Source organism: Prionailurus bengalensis, chromosome A1 (assembly GCF_016509475.1).
Source record: "Prionailurus bengalensis isolate Pbe53 chromosome A1, Fcat_Pben_1.1_paternal_pri, whole genome shotgun sequence".
Classification (NCBI taxonomy): domain Eukaryota; kingdom Metazoa; phylum Chordata; class Mammalia; order Carnivora; family Felidae; genus Prionailurus; species Prionailurus bengalensis.
In genome coordinates, this window is record NC_057343.1 from 201,045,862 (window position 1) to 201,062,681 (window position 16,820).

At 40.3% G+C, this 16,820-nt stretch overlaps 1 protein-coding gene across 1 annotated transcript in view; it reads right to left on the reverse strand.

The window, feature by feature from the left end:
• Positions 1-907: 907 nt before the first annotated feature.
• The window catches only part of ITGA2 (integrin subunit alpha 2), a 114,271-nt gene continuing 98,358 nt past the window's right edge, over positions 908-16,820 (reverse strand). Inside the window, exons 24-30 of the mRNA XM_043598708.1 lie at positions 16,478-16,580; positions 14,752-14,862; positions 13,686-13,790; positions 11,646-11,759; positions 8,208-8,297; positions 5,312-5,428; positions 908-4,811 (exon numbers count right to left, since the gene is read on the reverse strand). Coding sequence (XP_043454643.1) covers positions 4,731-4,811; positions 5,312-5,428; positions 8,208-8,297; positions 11,646-11,759; positions 13,686-13,790; positions 14,752-14,862; positions 16,478-16,580 — 721 coding nt within the window. The 3' untranslated portion in view covers positions 908-4,730. The remainder of the gene's footprint in view (positions 4,812-5,311; positions 5,429-8,207; positions 8,298-11,645; positions 11,760-13,685; positions 13,791-14,751; positions 14,863-16,477; positions 16,581-16,820) is intronic.

Here is a 16,820-nt window from a genome sequence, read left to right on the forward strand (position 1 = left end):
AATGCTGTTTATAGTTTTTAAAAGGTGATGTAGAGTAAGTAAAAGGAATTACTTTTTAAAAAATGAGTATAAAACTATTTTCCAGTTTGGGAATACGGGTCTATTCTGTGCCAGAGCTAATGTTCTTTTTGTTCATGGTTGTATTTTAATGTACGATGTGTACGAGACACACTGTGATGGTTCTGCAGTCAGCGGCCCTTACGACTTGGTTCAGCGGGACTGAGATGGGCAGGGCTGAGGAAGGTGTCTGAGCAATCACCTGATGCAGGAATGGGAGACACGTGTGTATCCATGGAAATGGAAACATGTACCACCCAAGCTTTGCATTAATGTGCCAGTCTGTACATTGAGGGCCAGTCGGTAAGCTGGATACGTAGCTTTCACAACACCTAATACCTTTAGCATATTTAATCCTTAAAATATTTAAACCCTCCTGCTTACTACTAAAACTAGAGTAAAAAAAAAAAAAACCCTGAATGTTTTGGCAAGTTGCAATGGTTTGGCCAACTTTTTTTTCTCTCTCTTCCAAGTACACGTTTGGAGAGAGAAGTTGTGCTTTAGAGCAGTGCTTCTCAAACTTTCAGTATGGAATGTGTTTCGTTGGAGAATCTTGTTAAACTTCCCTTCGAATTCACTTCTGGATGCCGTAGAGATACACATTTGGTAATGGGCCCCAGATGATGCAGGGCTGCCTATCTGTGGACCACACATTTAGAAGTAAGGTTTTACATCTAGTCTGTAAACTATGAAGGCAATTGAAGGTTCTTACAAAACAGCCTGTGGTCACTGCTAGTAATGTAAGAAATTAGATACATCCTCACTCTTACATGGAGTCTTGAACGTGTTCTGAAGCAGGGTGAGTGCATACGATAAATACACTGAAATATACGAGCCATAAAATCAGAAGTCCAAAGTCAGTAACTTTAATTTCAAAACAACTTTAATTATAATTTAGTAATGTGGTATGAAGAGTGGTTTATAATTAAAAAACACTTTAGAGTCTCATTCTTAGTTAAGAGCTTTTCTCGTTAATGTTTATTACTTTTCCAATGATTTCTCAGGAATCAAATGAGTTGTGCAACTTGATGAACATGATACATTCATTTTTATATTTTTGGAGAGAAAAAGGCAAAAACCAGTTAATCAAAAACAAATATACTTAATCACATCTTAAAGATTTATACTTTACATGAAGGAAAATATCCAAGATCCTTTCTCTTTAGAAAATGTACAATTCTAACATAGTTGTGCAATATATACATTTTATCTGTCAAAATAAACCAGGTACAGATGAAAATGTAGCCATATGTAAATATAAAAAAACGGTTTCATCCTTTAAGGTTTGAAGAAGTAGTTAACACTTTTTATTTCAGACTTTACCCTCATGTTTATCTTCTACCTCTAGATGTTTAGTCTTTCAGATTGTTTAAAATGGGTATTTGTTAATACACATGAAGGGCATAGTCCTGAAAAGTCATGAATGCAGGTATTTTTCGTGTGCAAATTGAAAAAGTAAAGTTAGGCCACGGTGCTCAGTTTGAGGGATCCTATTTTCTGTTTAATGTCTTAATTGATATATATTTTTTTAAGTTTTTTGTTAGAGCGAGTCGGGGAAGGGTGGGGAGAGAGAATCCTAAGCAGGCTCCGCACCATCAGCGTGGGAGATTTTTAATAATTTACAGCTGTATATCAGGAGAGATAAATACATTATAAAATTATACCTTTTATGATAGTTTTTTTGTATAATCACTTACGTGATTAGGATAAATTGGGTTTAGTTCTTTTTCACAGTTAATAATTTCTACTATTTTATAAAGAGAACACTGCCAGCTAGAAAAAAAATCTCCAGTTCTTTTGCTACTAAAATGAATGATGCACAATTTCAAGTCTCAATGCAGCTTCTTTACAAACTATTTTACTATTTTATATGGCTTGTGTGGCAGCCATGCATGAAGCAACTCTTTTTAATCACATTCTACAGATCTTGTCTATATATACCATTTATGAAATGGAAACTTTAAGATGGTGTTTTTTAAGCCCCATATTATACTTACTTTCAAAGCAAAAGTAAGGCTGACTAGGAATACATAACTTGTTTTCAAGCAGTGGGGTTTTGTTCTTTGATTTCTTGGCTATATACTCGCCTTTGCTTAAAAGTGTTGGAGAAATACTGCTCACTAGAGCCCCTGCCTCAAATCTGTTGCCCATTTAGGCCACTTGCTCCTGGCGCAGTGCTTCTCCGTTGGGGTGACTTTTGCCTCCCAGGAAGTGTGATACAGTGTCTGGAGATACTTGTATATTGTCACAACTTGGGAGAGAGGATGCTCCTGGCACCTGGTAGCTGCCAGGGATGCTGCTCAACACCCTACTGTGCACAGGACAGCCCCCTGCAAGGAGTCACCCAGCCCCTTGTCAGCAGGGCCAAGGCAAAGAAACCCTGCCCCAGTGGAATAAATGGCACAGAGACCAGTGGCTAAGTTTTTAGGTTGTAGGAAGCCAGCTGCTTCATGGAGACAGTCCTGACGAGGTACACTACCTAAGCCCCGGCTTGGCCAAAGCACTCAAGCTCGCCGTGGGCACGTGACCTCAGTTTAGTGCTTCTGTAAGAAAGGCGAGGCAGAGTGAAATAAAAGGAATGACCTGCTAGAATTCTTTGTATAGCACCCCGAAGAACTAGTCTGTATATGTACACAGTAGTTACATGGTTTCTTAAATATTCTTTATCAACTTAGGTTTTTCCTCCACTCTTTAAAAAAAAAAAACTTTGGACTCAAAGTATTTGAATCCACACAGCTGTTATAAGAATTGGGCTTTAGCACATCTAGAGATAGCCAAAGCTATAAGCCCCTGCCATTTTATGGCTGATTTTTCCACCTGGTTTGTTTTGCTTTGTCAAATACAAAATAAGTTACCAGACAACACAGATAGCTCTAGATAGCTCGCAGGAGCCAGGCCAGAAGAGCAGTTGGGCCTGAGGCACACAGGCACGTACTTGTTTTCAAAGTCAGGTTTTTTGAGGATTGTCTGTAAGAAATCCAGATCTTCGACTTTCAAAACTAAAAGCATTGCTGCTGAACTCCAACCCAGTCTTCTCATTTTATAATGAGGACACTGTAGTTTAAAGAGGCCAAGTGATTTGTCCAAAGCTTTAGGTATGCAGTTTCTGACATTAAATAGTTCCCACTTGCCTTTGCCTCTGCCTTTCTCCCAGTCCCTCCTGGAGAGTGTGTGGGCTGAAACAAAAGGTGCAGGAGAAACGGGTGGCGTTCCAAGGCAGTCCATTTACGTTAGTGACTGGGATGCTTGTTAAAATATGGACCACTGGGTTTCATCCTCTTTTGACCAAATAAGTGTTCCAGGAGTTGGGACCTAAGGAGCTACCTAATGAGCATACTTGCCCAGGCGGGAGTCATTCTTCTGAAAGTTTAAGTCCTCCAGCAACACACAAGCACAGAGGGTGCACCTGCTAATTTGGGGGCTTCCAAGGTCTCCTCGTAATTTGCAAATTCCCGAGTTTTGTACTTTGTTTGCACTGCCTGAAATTCCAACAATTAGAAATTCACTGTGGCTTATTTTTCTTACTTGTTTAGCAATAAAGGAAAATAGCTCCCTGGAGTTAAAGGGATTATTCATGCAAGTAGGTAAGTGAGATGATTTTTCTTCCTCACACCTGGTGTAGAGCAGCTGCTCCAACGAATTGGAGATCTGGATGAAGGCCAAAGGGAGGTGGCTAACCCTGAATTACTAGAGAGGAAGGCACGCCTTAGTGGGCTTCTAGAAGATGGGGACACCAGGAGGTAGGTGCAAGAGTGGTTTAGTACGGAAGGAGGAAGGATGCCAAAGAAATTACTCCTCTTCCATAAATTCAAACTAGGTCCCTGCCGGGCAGTCAAGTCAGCCAGTTGTACATGGTGAAGGAGAAGGGGAACTTCCTATTTCTTTTGGCACAGGCTGGGCCTCTAGTAGATAGGGTTTTACCATCAATGTTGTGATACAGATTTTAAACAATTTTGCATTTGACTTCTAAACTACCCTCCCAGCCCCCACCCCCTTAAATGGAGGTTTCCTCTGTAGGAAGCATACTCTAGGCTCCTACCAGGTATCCAATATTGTTTTGATAAATAGATCATAGCAAAAAAGGGACTCTGAGAAGGCCGACAGCAGCAAATTATACCTTACTTCATTAACAAAAAGGTCACTTCAAATAACCTCTGTGACAGCTCTGGATGACCAGCATAAGTTGAAGACCTATGTTGTCTTTTTCCCCCCATCAACCTCAGTATCCAAGCTAATTATATAGCTAGGCCAAGTACTTCCACTCTTGTGGTTACTGTTTAAAAACAATCACTTTAAATGGTTGGGGTTCCCCCCCACCAAATCTGAGAAAGGTTCTATTTTTCTTTAAGACTTCTCATGTTTGGAAGCATTTCATGTTTCTGACACAATGCACATTATGTAAACTCTGGACCAGCCAGTGTAAAGGTCACTCCCTGCCCCCACCCCCCGCCCATATAAAATATGTCTTTTACCCTTTCTACTCCTAGCCGCCCCCCCCCCCAAAAAAAAACCCAATTTCTTCTTCCCAAACTGACCTGCAGTTTTCATAAAGTATCAGGCGAGTTTTACCGCTTACACATAAAGCACTGGGATTTAAAACAAATCCATTCACGCAAACAGCAAACCCTGGCCGTGCTGCCACAGCTCACGTTGCAGTGAGACCGCCGTGGGGCTCAGCTGTTGAGTTCTGTGGTCTCGTCAATCTCATCCGCAGTTTTGGACATTTTTTCATATTTTCTTTTGAAGAAGCCAAGCTGTAAGGTGATGTACAGTTTTTACCACGTGTGAATTATTTTGTTATGGGGCCTCAGACCCCCTTGGCTGCCCACTAAAGCCCCTGTGGGAATCTCTGGGGCTCTGGAGAGGACGATGTGCAGACTATGACTTGGGCTCAGCTTTTCAGTGAGGAAATAATACACAGGATTGAACTGAATGGCATACATTTTCCAGGGTCTGGTTTTTTTGTTTTTTGTTTTTGTTTTTTTTTGGTACCTGAACAAAACATTCAGGGGTCTGGATAAAAAGGCAGGTTGGAAAAAAAAGTATCGGGATCCAGACCTCATTTTATATATTGTATATAAAATCCTTACTGATGGTTTTCAGGAACGGATGTGAGAATTTGCAAATAAATTTGCCTCTCCTTTTCTCTTATGATGGAGGTAGGTACCACATAAAACTTAAGGTTACTGTTTGATAAGGAAATTCAAGACAGATGTATTCAGGAGCCCCATATTTTTAAGTATAATTTTCTTACCTTCCATAAAACTGCAACCAGAGCTAATAGCAAAACGATTCCAGCAATTACACTTCCTACTATAACTCCAGTTGGTACTTCAGCTTTCTCATGGGGTTTCATTATCGTAATGGGAATCTGTAAATGTATGTATATATGCAACAGTTAACTAATGGTAGCACCCCCAAAAAAGTGAGATGGTCTATTCAAAGTCTCTGATTTTATTAATGGTGGTCTAGAAAGGTGATGTCACTTGGTCAGGATCTCATTCCTCAGCTAAACATTGTGCAGTACAATTTCTAGAGAAAATGCTTCTGCAAAGTACAGGCAAAGAATACAAGTTTTCTAGTTTCCTCCCTTTAATTGTGTCCGTATTTAGTGGTTATGTCATCTCTGACAACTTTAGATGCTTTATTTATGAAATAGGAACTTTAGTTTCTGGCAGACAGTCTCATTGTTAAATGACAGCATTTGGAGTCCAAACTTGGAAGGGGGCAGGGGTGGCCAAGGACCAAACAAATCAACAACTCAGATGCCTTGTGATTAAGCAACAGCAGCTTTGTACCGGGCTTCTAAATATTGATTTCACTTAACTCTCACTCAGGAGTACTTGATGTGCATTGTTAAAAAGTGATAGTTAATAGCTCAGGGCTCAAGTTGACCTTTTCAGTGATAAATTGTCCTGGAGGCTATGTGTGATCCTTTATGTCCACTTCCTGGGAATCTTTGTGACTCTAATAGAATGGCAGCCCTAAGAGTTCTAATGGTAAAATACCGTATATTTTATATACAGTAAAACCTTGGTTTACAAGCATAATTCGTTCCAGAAACATTCTTGTAATCCAAAGTACTTGTGAATCAAAGCGAATTTCAGGAACCACCAGCTCAGTTGTGACAGTGGGATGTTCAGCATCACGGACTACTCCTATGGTAAGACATCGCTCGTTGATCAAGTTAAAATTTATTAGAAATGTTTGCTCGTCTTGCGGAACACTCGCAGAACAAGTTATTCACAATCCAAGGTTTTACTGTATATATATATATATTGTGTGTATGTGTGTGTATGTATATATATGTTTTTAGTTACAGAAAGAATCCCTACCATTTCCTCCACAAAGTGTATTAAGAATACTAAGAACTACATTGTGGGCAAAGCAAGGTAACAAAAATCTTACTGATTGGTTGAATACTACATGACCATGGCAGACAAGCTGCTGCTTATCACAGAATTTATGAGTTGGACTAAATTTGAGTCTGGCCTTTTGGTAATTCTGTTACTTCTCATTTGTATTTTCAAGGGATAAAATAAGGCTTTATAAATTTAGGAATAAAGTAACTGAATTCATATAGTTCACTGCTTAATGGCAGTCATATCTTTACTCTCCATTCCAGAATCTCCCAGTCTGGGGTCCATGGATCCAAAGGGATCCACGAGTATAAGTTTTTTTTCTCAGATTTTTAAATGGACCAGAATTCAAACAAATTTAAGAATCACTTAATCTACTCTATAGAGAGATAGGTCAGATTATTATCTGGATTCCAAATATTCAAAAAATCATCTAGAATATTTGGATTCAAAATCTAGTTTCATAGACAACTAATAGTTGGTCTTTGTTATTTACCAATATTGCTCAGAGAAAACCAAGAAAAAAAATCTAAAGGTTCATTAAAATTGTTAATTTCAAATTATAACTTATTTACTAGTACTTTCTGGGGGAAAAAAAAAAAGACCTCAGCAGATATTCAGATAGTCTGAACACTACATTTTTCTAAAATGAACTGTTAAAATATCTATAGTACTGCTAAGTTCATAATACTTTGAATTTGAAGTCCACATTTCCTTTGGCTCCATTTCTGATTTTCCATGCCCCAGCCTCTGAAGAGTAGGTGTGGGCCTTGACTGAGGGTCTTAAGCCAGAGGCCAAACAGCATCCTCTTTTGGAATAATTTCCCCTGGGACCAGAGTGAGATACCAGGGCCGTGTGTGAGCCTTACTCTCAAGTATGGAGAGAGGTCCAGAGTTCACAGGGCCATTGGCTTTTTAATGGCTACAACACTGGACTGAGGCCAGCTGCCAGGCTGGTCTTTGGGATAGAGTCTTAAACTGGCTTCTAGTTTGTAACAAAAGCATTAGGAGGAAAAATGGAAAGGGCTCTGCCAGCAGATTAGCAGAGCATGGAAATCCTGCTCTATCTAAATATGGCATATTCCAACCAGAGGCTCACTGCAAAGGAAAGTTGTCCTGTGCCAGCCCTTAGAACAGTGAGCCTTTGTTTTCTCTAAAAGTGCATTTCTTTGCAAGACCCTTTTTTTGTTTTATATCAAGGGGAACATTTATAATTTTCTAGACTATAAGAACTAATGAATGGACCCTATACACAGTGCCAGTATGTAGCTATAAGGAATACTAAAAAAAAAAAAAAAAAAAAAAAAAAAAAAATGCCCTCTAATAAATGCCTTATTTATTAAGCATACTTAAGCACTTTCTCTTTAAAAAATACTGTAAAATAAAATCTATGATTCAAATAAGAATGACCTGAATGTTATGGCCTATGACCTAGACTGTTTTGTGAAATCAAAAGAAGGAAGGAAGAGCTGGTGGTGCTGGTTTAGGCACGGAGGAAGGAGTCACAAATAAGATGAACCCCCTCTGTTGTGCCTTCTGCTGCAGTGTCACTGCTGGTCCAGCTTTGCCAACAAGGGGAGGTGGGGGTGGGGAATGCGGAGGACAAGTACCTCACTGGACTTGTTTGAGTAGCAGATACCTTTGCCAAAAAGCTCAACCTCACATCAGGTTTTTAGAGTTTCAGTTATATTCTATAACCATGTAGGTGAGAAGAACCACTACTCTCAAGTTTTCAGAAACGGAATGCCTATCAAAGACCAGTGCCTACTAGGAGTGATAAGGTATACTCACCGTGACTGTGTTTTCTTCGATCACATATATCTGAGGGTTATAGGTGTTTATTTCTGCAGATGCGGTCAGCTGTACTGTCTGGAAAGTTGACTGGAACATAGAAATAAAAAACATGTTTTATCTTAGCAGAAATGAACGCATGAAATTGGTGTGTTAGAGCAAATGGCAGCTCTGAAGACTCCAGAATCTTGGTGTTCTTGAGTTGGTGATCTGTGGAGGACCACACATGAGAAGGACCTGGGAGACTAAACACGTGGGGTGGGCGGGCCCTGCCACAATCGCAAATTAAACCTCAGTGGGAAGGGGGGTGTGGGCGTTGGGGATGAAGTCCAGGCATTGTAGGTTAAAAAGAGCTCCCCAGGTCTAACTTGAAAACAGTTAAAAAAAAAAAAAAAAACCCAAAAACAAAGGTTTAGAAATGAAGCTTTTAACTGGGAAAGATCACAGTTCAGATTTTTTAAAACTTTATGAAGTTTTTCAACATGAGGGAAAGTTGCAACCTTGATGTTTTTATAGATTTACCTAAGTCAAATAATGGAATGGAAAATCAAATTAAAAATAGAAGTACACTTAGACTTGACCATGCATGTCAGCAGCAGACACCCTGAACCTTTTGTCAAGCTACATAATGAGTAATTTCAGGTTTCCTAATCTAAGTGTTTCTATAAAAAAACTGTATTTGGTGCAGACATATACGAAGGACACAGATTTTATGCTGTTACTAGTAACCACCTAACTTGAAATAGCTTTTACATGTATTCCTGGATCTAGTTACAAGAAAATTCTTTTTCAATGGATACATTATTGATGTGTATTTTGTTTTTTTCTGTAATGCAATTCTCGGGACTGATGCTTGCTTGAAATAGCATACAATGCCCAGATTGGAGAACTGCCTTCATATGCTCTGGCTACTAGGATTCAGTTTTTCTGGTTACCAAGGCACATGTTTCAACATACTACATGAGGTAATTTGCTAAATTATATCTGGGAGCCAAAAAAAGAATGCATATCCAAAAAGTGAGCAATTTATTTCCTCCTCCCCCCCCCCCCCCCCGCCGCCGACTCCGACCCCCCAGTCTCTGATTAGTCTTAATTTTCTCAAGATGGAAGATTGCATCAGAAGTTACCCTGATCATTTGTATCTTAAACATTATTGGGGGAAACATTTAGAGTATTGACAATTGTTTCCTTAAAAAAAAAAAAAAAAGGCAGTTAGGTAGTTAGGTGATGCTGGTTTCACAGTCCCTGTAGACTAAAAAGAATTTTTTTTTTTTTTTAATTTTTTTTTCAACGTTTTTATTTATTTTTGGGACAGAGAGAGACAGAGCATGAACGGGGGAGGGGCAGAGAGAGAGGGAGACACAGAATCGGAAACAGGCTCCAGGCTCTGAGCCATCAGCCCAGAGCCCGACGCGGGGCTCGAACTCACGGACCGCGAGATCGTGACCTGGCTGAAGCCGGACGCTTAACCGACTGCGCCACCCAGGCGCCCCTAAAAAGAATTTCTTTACACTGACCTACCTGCCCTCCCAAACCTGGCCCTTTGCGCAACTGTGTACATGATATCCTGCAGGGTTAACAAGCAGTGGTAGTTACACCATGCATACCTGAGAGAATGAAGTAACACACCAGCTGGCATTCAACAAGGCTTTGCCTTAGAAATGGCAGCCAACAATGCCATTGGAAGCCTGAGCAATCACTTTGTGAGGAAATTACTTGCAATGTTCACTTGCACTGCATCAGAAAAAGAGTGAAAGGCAGTATGTTAATGGGCTCTACTACAGGAAATGAGGTTCATATTTCAGACTGGATCTCCTGGGTGGTCTGAGAACATCCATTTGGCTGTTGAAGTAGCCAGAAACAAGGTGAGAATAAACATTTGACCTTTCGTCAAAGAGGAAGATGTGTAGGGTGTGACAGACAATAACTCATGGGAGTTTTCCATCTTAACCATAACCACGTCGAAAAAGCATAAATACATTACTTCAGAAATTTGCTCCCAGAAATGAAATTGCTGCTCTTGAAAACTTTCGGGAAGTTGCTTTAAAAAGTCTTACCGTTAAAATAATACAGTTTTACACAAACTCAAAAAACCCAAATGCTTTTTACAGAGCCGGCACGAATACATTTTGATGCACAGCAGTTTTCCTTCCCTGCTGGCAAAGGTTGCCAGGAAAACATTCCTTCCTCAGATCCAAGGAGATAACCAATTGGTGAAATGTGGCACCAAACTGCATCATCTGGGATGGAGGTGTAGCTCACTGCATGCTTCTCATCTTAGAGGATTTGGAGGTATCTGCAAGCCTTGCAAGTAAATGTAACTAACAAAAGCCAGCAAGAAGAAAACCGAGCTCCTCCTCCACACGCCTACTTCCCTTTTCCCCTCCCTGCCTTTCACTGTTCCTCTTTCTGTTACGTCTTTATCCAAGAATATTTCTTATATTGTGGTTCCATGGACGAGTTCAAAGGGAACTTAGTCTTCTAATCTTAAGACTCCACAGCGGGGAATGGGATTCTTGCAGAGATCAAGAAGCGATTAGAAAACGGGGAATAGAGTTTGGGTGGGAAGCACCTCGAGGACTGATTATTTGTTTTAAAAAAAATCCAGAAGAGCCATGAAGACCCCCGGCACAGGGGTGTTTCAGACTAATTTTTTGCTGCCTCGATCAGAGCCAGTGTTGCTAAAATGAATAGCTATCTACTTACGCAGTCTGCTTTAAGAAGCCCTGTCTATCCCTGTATTTGTCATACCAGGCTGAGATTCTGGGCTACTGAAATCTCTGCCAAAAGCGGATATCACTACCACAGAGTCATAACCTGGGAAATGGCAGGAAACATTGACATTGTTTTGACACCTTCTTTAAACTTTGCATGAGACAAATGATTGAAAAAGCTGTGTGTACACTGGGATTTGACCAAAGAAAGGGTAAAACAGGAGAGCAGAGTAGTCCCATGGCTCTAACATAGGAAGATGGATCCTGATGTTGGATTCATCTGTGTGGTGGGTTGAGATCAATTAGCTGGGAGCTCAAGGAAGGAGACAGACATAGGCACTTTGATTTGGGCATGGTACAGGTGACTAGGGAGTCAGAAATACCAAGAGCATGAAGATGAAGACAAAGCAGGTGGCTCATTGTACCCCAAGACAGCACAGGGGATCCTGACGACATGTCAGAGACTGATGTCGTGGGTTGGCATGGAGTCCATGAAGCTGATGCTTTACAAGCACCCCAGATGATTCTGAGGCACAGCCAGGTTGGGCAAGCTTTGGAAAGGCATGGAAGCATGTTGGCTTCCAGGATATAATTGCTTGGAGTCATTTGGGCACTGCTGATATTAGCCAGAATACTACTTTTGTCAAAGGGTATGAATTTATTGACAGTGAACCCCTCTGCTCCCTTGCTATTGATAAACCCAACAAATAAAGCTTATACTTACTGCCGCAAAAGTCCCATTCCAAATTCTGGTAGACACATTAAGGAAGTACTCTCCTTTGACCTGAAGGTCTTTCAGCCAGCAGGTAACATTGCCACACGTAGCACTTCTACAGTTCTTTCAGGTTGAAGTCAATGGTAAAAGGAGAGAGTTAGTATGGACTTTAAAGAGTAAATGCTAAAATTTTAAAGATAGATAAAACCCAGTGCTGGGCAGGATCTAGGGAAACAGACAACCTCATGAACTGTTAGTAGTCATAACCCTTCTTCAGGAGATTGTGTCGCTTTGCTTCAAAAGGTAAAAGGTGCACACTCTGCCTGGCCATTTCCCATCTGCATGGAAGGCCTCGGGAGATAACAAATGTGTGGAGAAGAGTACATCGAGCCTGTTTATTGCGTCACTACTTCTGAGAGTAAACACACCCCCTAAGATGAAATAATTGTGTTTATCCACAACATACTAGGTAAGTAACTTATCGAATATACGTGCACAAAATGCAGTGCAATTTAGTCATTAAACATAATTGATAAAGGGATGCCTGGGTGGCTTGGTAGGTTGAGCCTCTGACTCTTGATTTCAGCTCAGGTCATGATCCCAGGGTTGTGGGACTGAGCGTGGAGCCTGCTTATGATGGAGTCTCTCTTCCACCTGTCCCCCTCCCTCTGTCCCCTGCTCATGCTCTAACAAAAACAAAAACATAGTTGACAGTGAAACAATCGGTGGTTGCCAAGGGTTAGGGAGGGATGACTACATGGGATGCAGAGGAGTTTTAAGGCATTGAAACTATCCTGTTAGGATACTACAATTGCGGAAACAGGTCATTATACATTTGTGAAAATCCATAGAATATCTGACATCAAGAGTAAATCCTAATGTAAACTATGGACTTTGCATGATTATGATGTCACTGTAGGTTCATCAAATGTACCGCTCTGATGTGGGAGGGGGTTTGGACAGTGGGGGCAGAAAGTAGTTGGGAAATTCTGTACTTTCCGCTCAGTTTTGCCATGAACCTCAAACTGCTCTAAAAAGTAAAGTCTATTAAAAATGTTGTGACCAAATAACCTATAAAAAAAGGTACCATGGTCGATTTATGTAACAGTGTACATGTATCTTGGTATGGATGAATACTTAGAGATATAGAGAAGGACGTTCATTAAATACTGAGTGGCCAGCTGTTAAGTTTCTAGAGGACTTTAGTTTCTTTGTAGTGTTTTTGTGCTGTTAGTTTTAGGTTGTTCACAGTGATCAGTTACCCCTTTTACAAAAATCAAAACATTTTCACAAAAATAAGGAAAGTGCTCAAAGATATATTTTGGCATACTCTGAGATTATTTCTCCTGGACATTTTTACATACTACTGTTTAGATATGTCATATTACACTGTAATTCTACTATAGTTACTTAAAAAAAAATTTCATTCTCCTATTTTCCTGTACCCACACCCCCCCCCCCACCCCGTCCCATTCATCACAAAACCAGTGCAATAAAAGAAAACCAGAATTTCCGTGTTGTTCTTAGAGGAGAACTATGGTTTGTTTAGGGTTACTGTTTGCTAAACATTTACTATTTAAGTACTAGACTAGCCTCTTTCTCAAAGAAAGAGGCATAGCTCTGGAGCAGGAGATAATGAAATATTGGAAAACAGAGAAGGCGGCTAGAGAGGCATTTTAAGCAGCTAAATGAGATATCAGTGATGATGTGGAAGGGAGATGTAAGGAGCTTCACCTTCAAAGCACACACATGCTGCCCTCACAGCTCTTTGCAATGCTTACAAAGCGCCTGGTACAAAACAGTAGTTTCACATGGAATCCTTTGGATTTCATGAAATATGGAACATGTATTTTTTACTACCGGCATAAGTAATAGTCCCAATAACCTGGATTTGAGAGTGTATTTTCTAAGTCTTGATTCATACAGTCCATCAAAGCCAAAATGAGAAAGTTCTACCATAAGAGATGGTAGGAGAAAAGAAGTGCATTGATTTCCAGGTAAAACAATAAATCACCCAAGGAAACTTTCACCCCGTTAACCTGTCCTCACCAATTCTTTAATGTGCCGGAAATTTTCATTCTTGAAAGATACAGAAGCAGCTGTGTGTCCTATTTTCAGTGGATTTATTTCAGCATTACAACTGATGTCACCAGCCTGCAAAGAAGGACATCAAATCAGTCTCAGGAAGCAAAGTGATCTGTGATGTTCCTTTTAACATGTTAGGAAATCCTGTGGTCACATGTCTGGGCGGGGGAGGGATCATTAGGTTGCTTTCACATCACTGACCTGGCCACACTTCTTGTAGTCGATTAACATAAACTTGGAAGTATTCAAATCCTCCTGGCGCCACTTGGTGGGGCAGCACGGGTGCTTACCTGGTACGTACTAAGACCATTTGCAGTACCAGTAGGTTGTGAGTGGTTTGATTCAGGGTTCTTTCCTGTGCCCCATTTTAAGATTTCGATTTCCGGTAGTTACCTCTGCGCACCACAGGAATAACACTACTGTAGAACCAGCTCTAAGTGCCAGACTAAGGCTGAGCCAGTGTCCGGGGATTTGGCTACACAGTGCTTCTGAACCCAGGCTGCATGTTAGAACCACTTGGAAGTGGGGGCTTTTATGGAATCTCTGGTGCTGGAGTCTTAGCCCTGGAGATTCTGATTTAATTGCCTGGGGGTAGGCCTGGGCCTGGGCATGAGGCCCAGCTGATAAAAATGAGGAACAGGGTTGATCACTACCAGGTGGAAGGCCAGGCCAGCGTCTTAAAGACTAGCTACTAACTGCAGCTGTGTAGACCAATTGTTCTCCCGTGGTGGGTTCGACCTCATACTTGTCAGTGAACTAACTACTCAATGGACAGGGCTCTGACAAAGTCAGATCTTCACCTGGCCAAAACAAGGCTTTAGGAATAATTTCTACCATCTGTAATTGTTTCCTTATAACAGTATCCTGCTTCTGATAGGACACTGACTGCTACTTTCCTGGCACTCAGGATGCAGAACCTTTATCTTCTCAAGTTTTCCATCCATAAGATCTGAGACATGATCGCCCCAACCTCATGGGGCATTTCCATGTTGAAAGTGCACAATTTTATAGGCAATTCAGTTGCCCTTACCTGATCTGTGTGCACCCCAGTCACATACATCAACGGGTTCTTTTCTTTGGTGTATTGAGGGATGTGGATGATCACGGATGCCATGCTGACTGGAACACTTCCTGTTGTTACCTATGTAATATGGAAGAAAACATTCTGGTTACTGCTAGATCATGCACATGTTGCAAAGAAAGTGATCAATAACCTCTGTGTTGATGGAGGGCAACTATTAAATGGTAAGACTGAGGCCATTTGAAAGTGAGCCTTGTTACTTTGCAGTCACACTCGGGTCTGTGTGTCTCACCTCTCAGTGGAGAATCTCAGCCTCTACAGTTTGAACTGTAAGTTGTGACTTAGGAGTTTGTTAAAAACACCTGCTGTCTGTTGAGCTGGGCTACCAGGGCTGACGTCCCATTTGGCCCCTGACTGGCAGTGTGGCTTGGGCAAGATACTTAACCTGTGTATCCTTCCGTTTTCCTCATTTGTAAAATAAAAATAGTCAGCAGCTTAGTGTGTGCAGACAGCAGTTGTTCGCATGAGTGGGGAGTCTGTTCTAATTGGCCAGAGATCACGTCCTACTGGTTGTTAAACATTTTAAACAACAACCATAGAAATAATAGTTCTACCAACGTTATAACTAGCCTGCAAAACAGGTTAACATATGTAAAGCACTTGGTACAAATGCTGATACTTTTTAACCTCTATGAATGTTATTTTATTGTTACTACTGATTGATTAAATATCCCATTAAAGAAGTAGTTGCCAAATACTAGCCACATGATACAAATTCCATTATCTGGATCACAAATCAGGACTTCTAAAGATTTTTTAATCACCAAATCTTAAGGTTGTAACCATGTAACTAACTAGCAGGAAATGTAAAAATAAAATGGTATTCATTTAAGGTCGTGGATGTATTCTTTTTACATTCCAAATTTTTTGTAATTTATTATAAAATAACAACTTTTTCAAATTTCCCTTTATGTAATTGATAACAATCTTTAGATTAATAATTGCTTACTAATAGCCAATGGAGACTGAATGAAATTTGGATACAAATGGTTAGCTTCTCAAGTAGAAGTGGTCTCCAAGGATAAATTGGCATATTTATTGTATTCCAGAGACTTTTGACCACAGTAATAACATTATATTAATACATTGTTGATTAATAGTAAACATTTACTTTCAAAATATATCCATTATCTTTTATCCAGAACACATAGCTATGTACAAAAGCCTCAGCTATTTATTAAGAGTCTTAGTGATTCTCAAAGTACAGCACCTGGACCAGCAACATCAGCTATACCTGGAAACCTGTTAGAAATGTACATCTTTAGGCTCACCGTAGACCTACTGAGTCAGGAAGTCAGGATGGAGCCCAGTGATGTGTCTTAACATTCCCCCAGGTGATTCTAATGCAGCTCAAGTTTGAGAACCACTGGTATATTTCAACATTTTACTTTCTTCTTCTCTTCCTGGCTTCCTTATTTTTTCTTTCCTATTCTCCTGATTATTTTTTTTTAATGTTTATTTTTGAGAGACAGAGACAGCATGAGCAGTGGAGGGGTAGAGAGAGAGGGAGACACAGAAACCGAAGCAGGCTCCAGGCTGTCTGCACAGAGCCTGATGTGGGGCTGGAACTCACTCATGAGATATGAGATCATGACCTGAGCTGAAGTCGGATGCTCAATCGACTGAGCCACACAGGTGCCCCATGATTTAGTATTCTTTTGACAGGCTTACCAACCTTAACAGAGAAGACGAACTTTGGACCAATATCTTCAAAACTGTGCACGACAGAAGGAACATTCCCATCCGAGGAGACTTCATAAAAATTTATGTTGGTGGATCTGTTGGATGATGTTTGTCAAGTCAAATATCTTAGTTTTGCTGTTGTTCTTGAAGTGTAATATTTCTTTTATTTAAATACCTTCTAGCTTATATTAAAAGTAAAAGTTTACATTAAGGTATGAAAGCTTGCTATTTGTAGGCTTATGTTTCTCAGGCTAAAACAAATTCCTTTAAAAACCTATCCCTTCATGATCTTTCTGCAAGGCTCCTTGTGTTACATGTTTATCAGTTGTAAATTT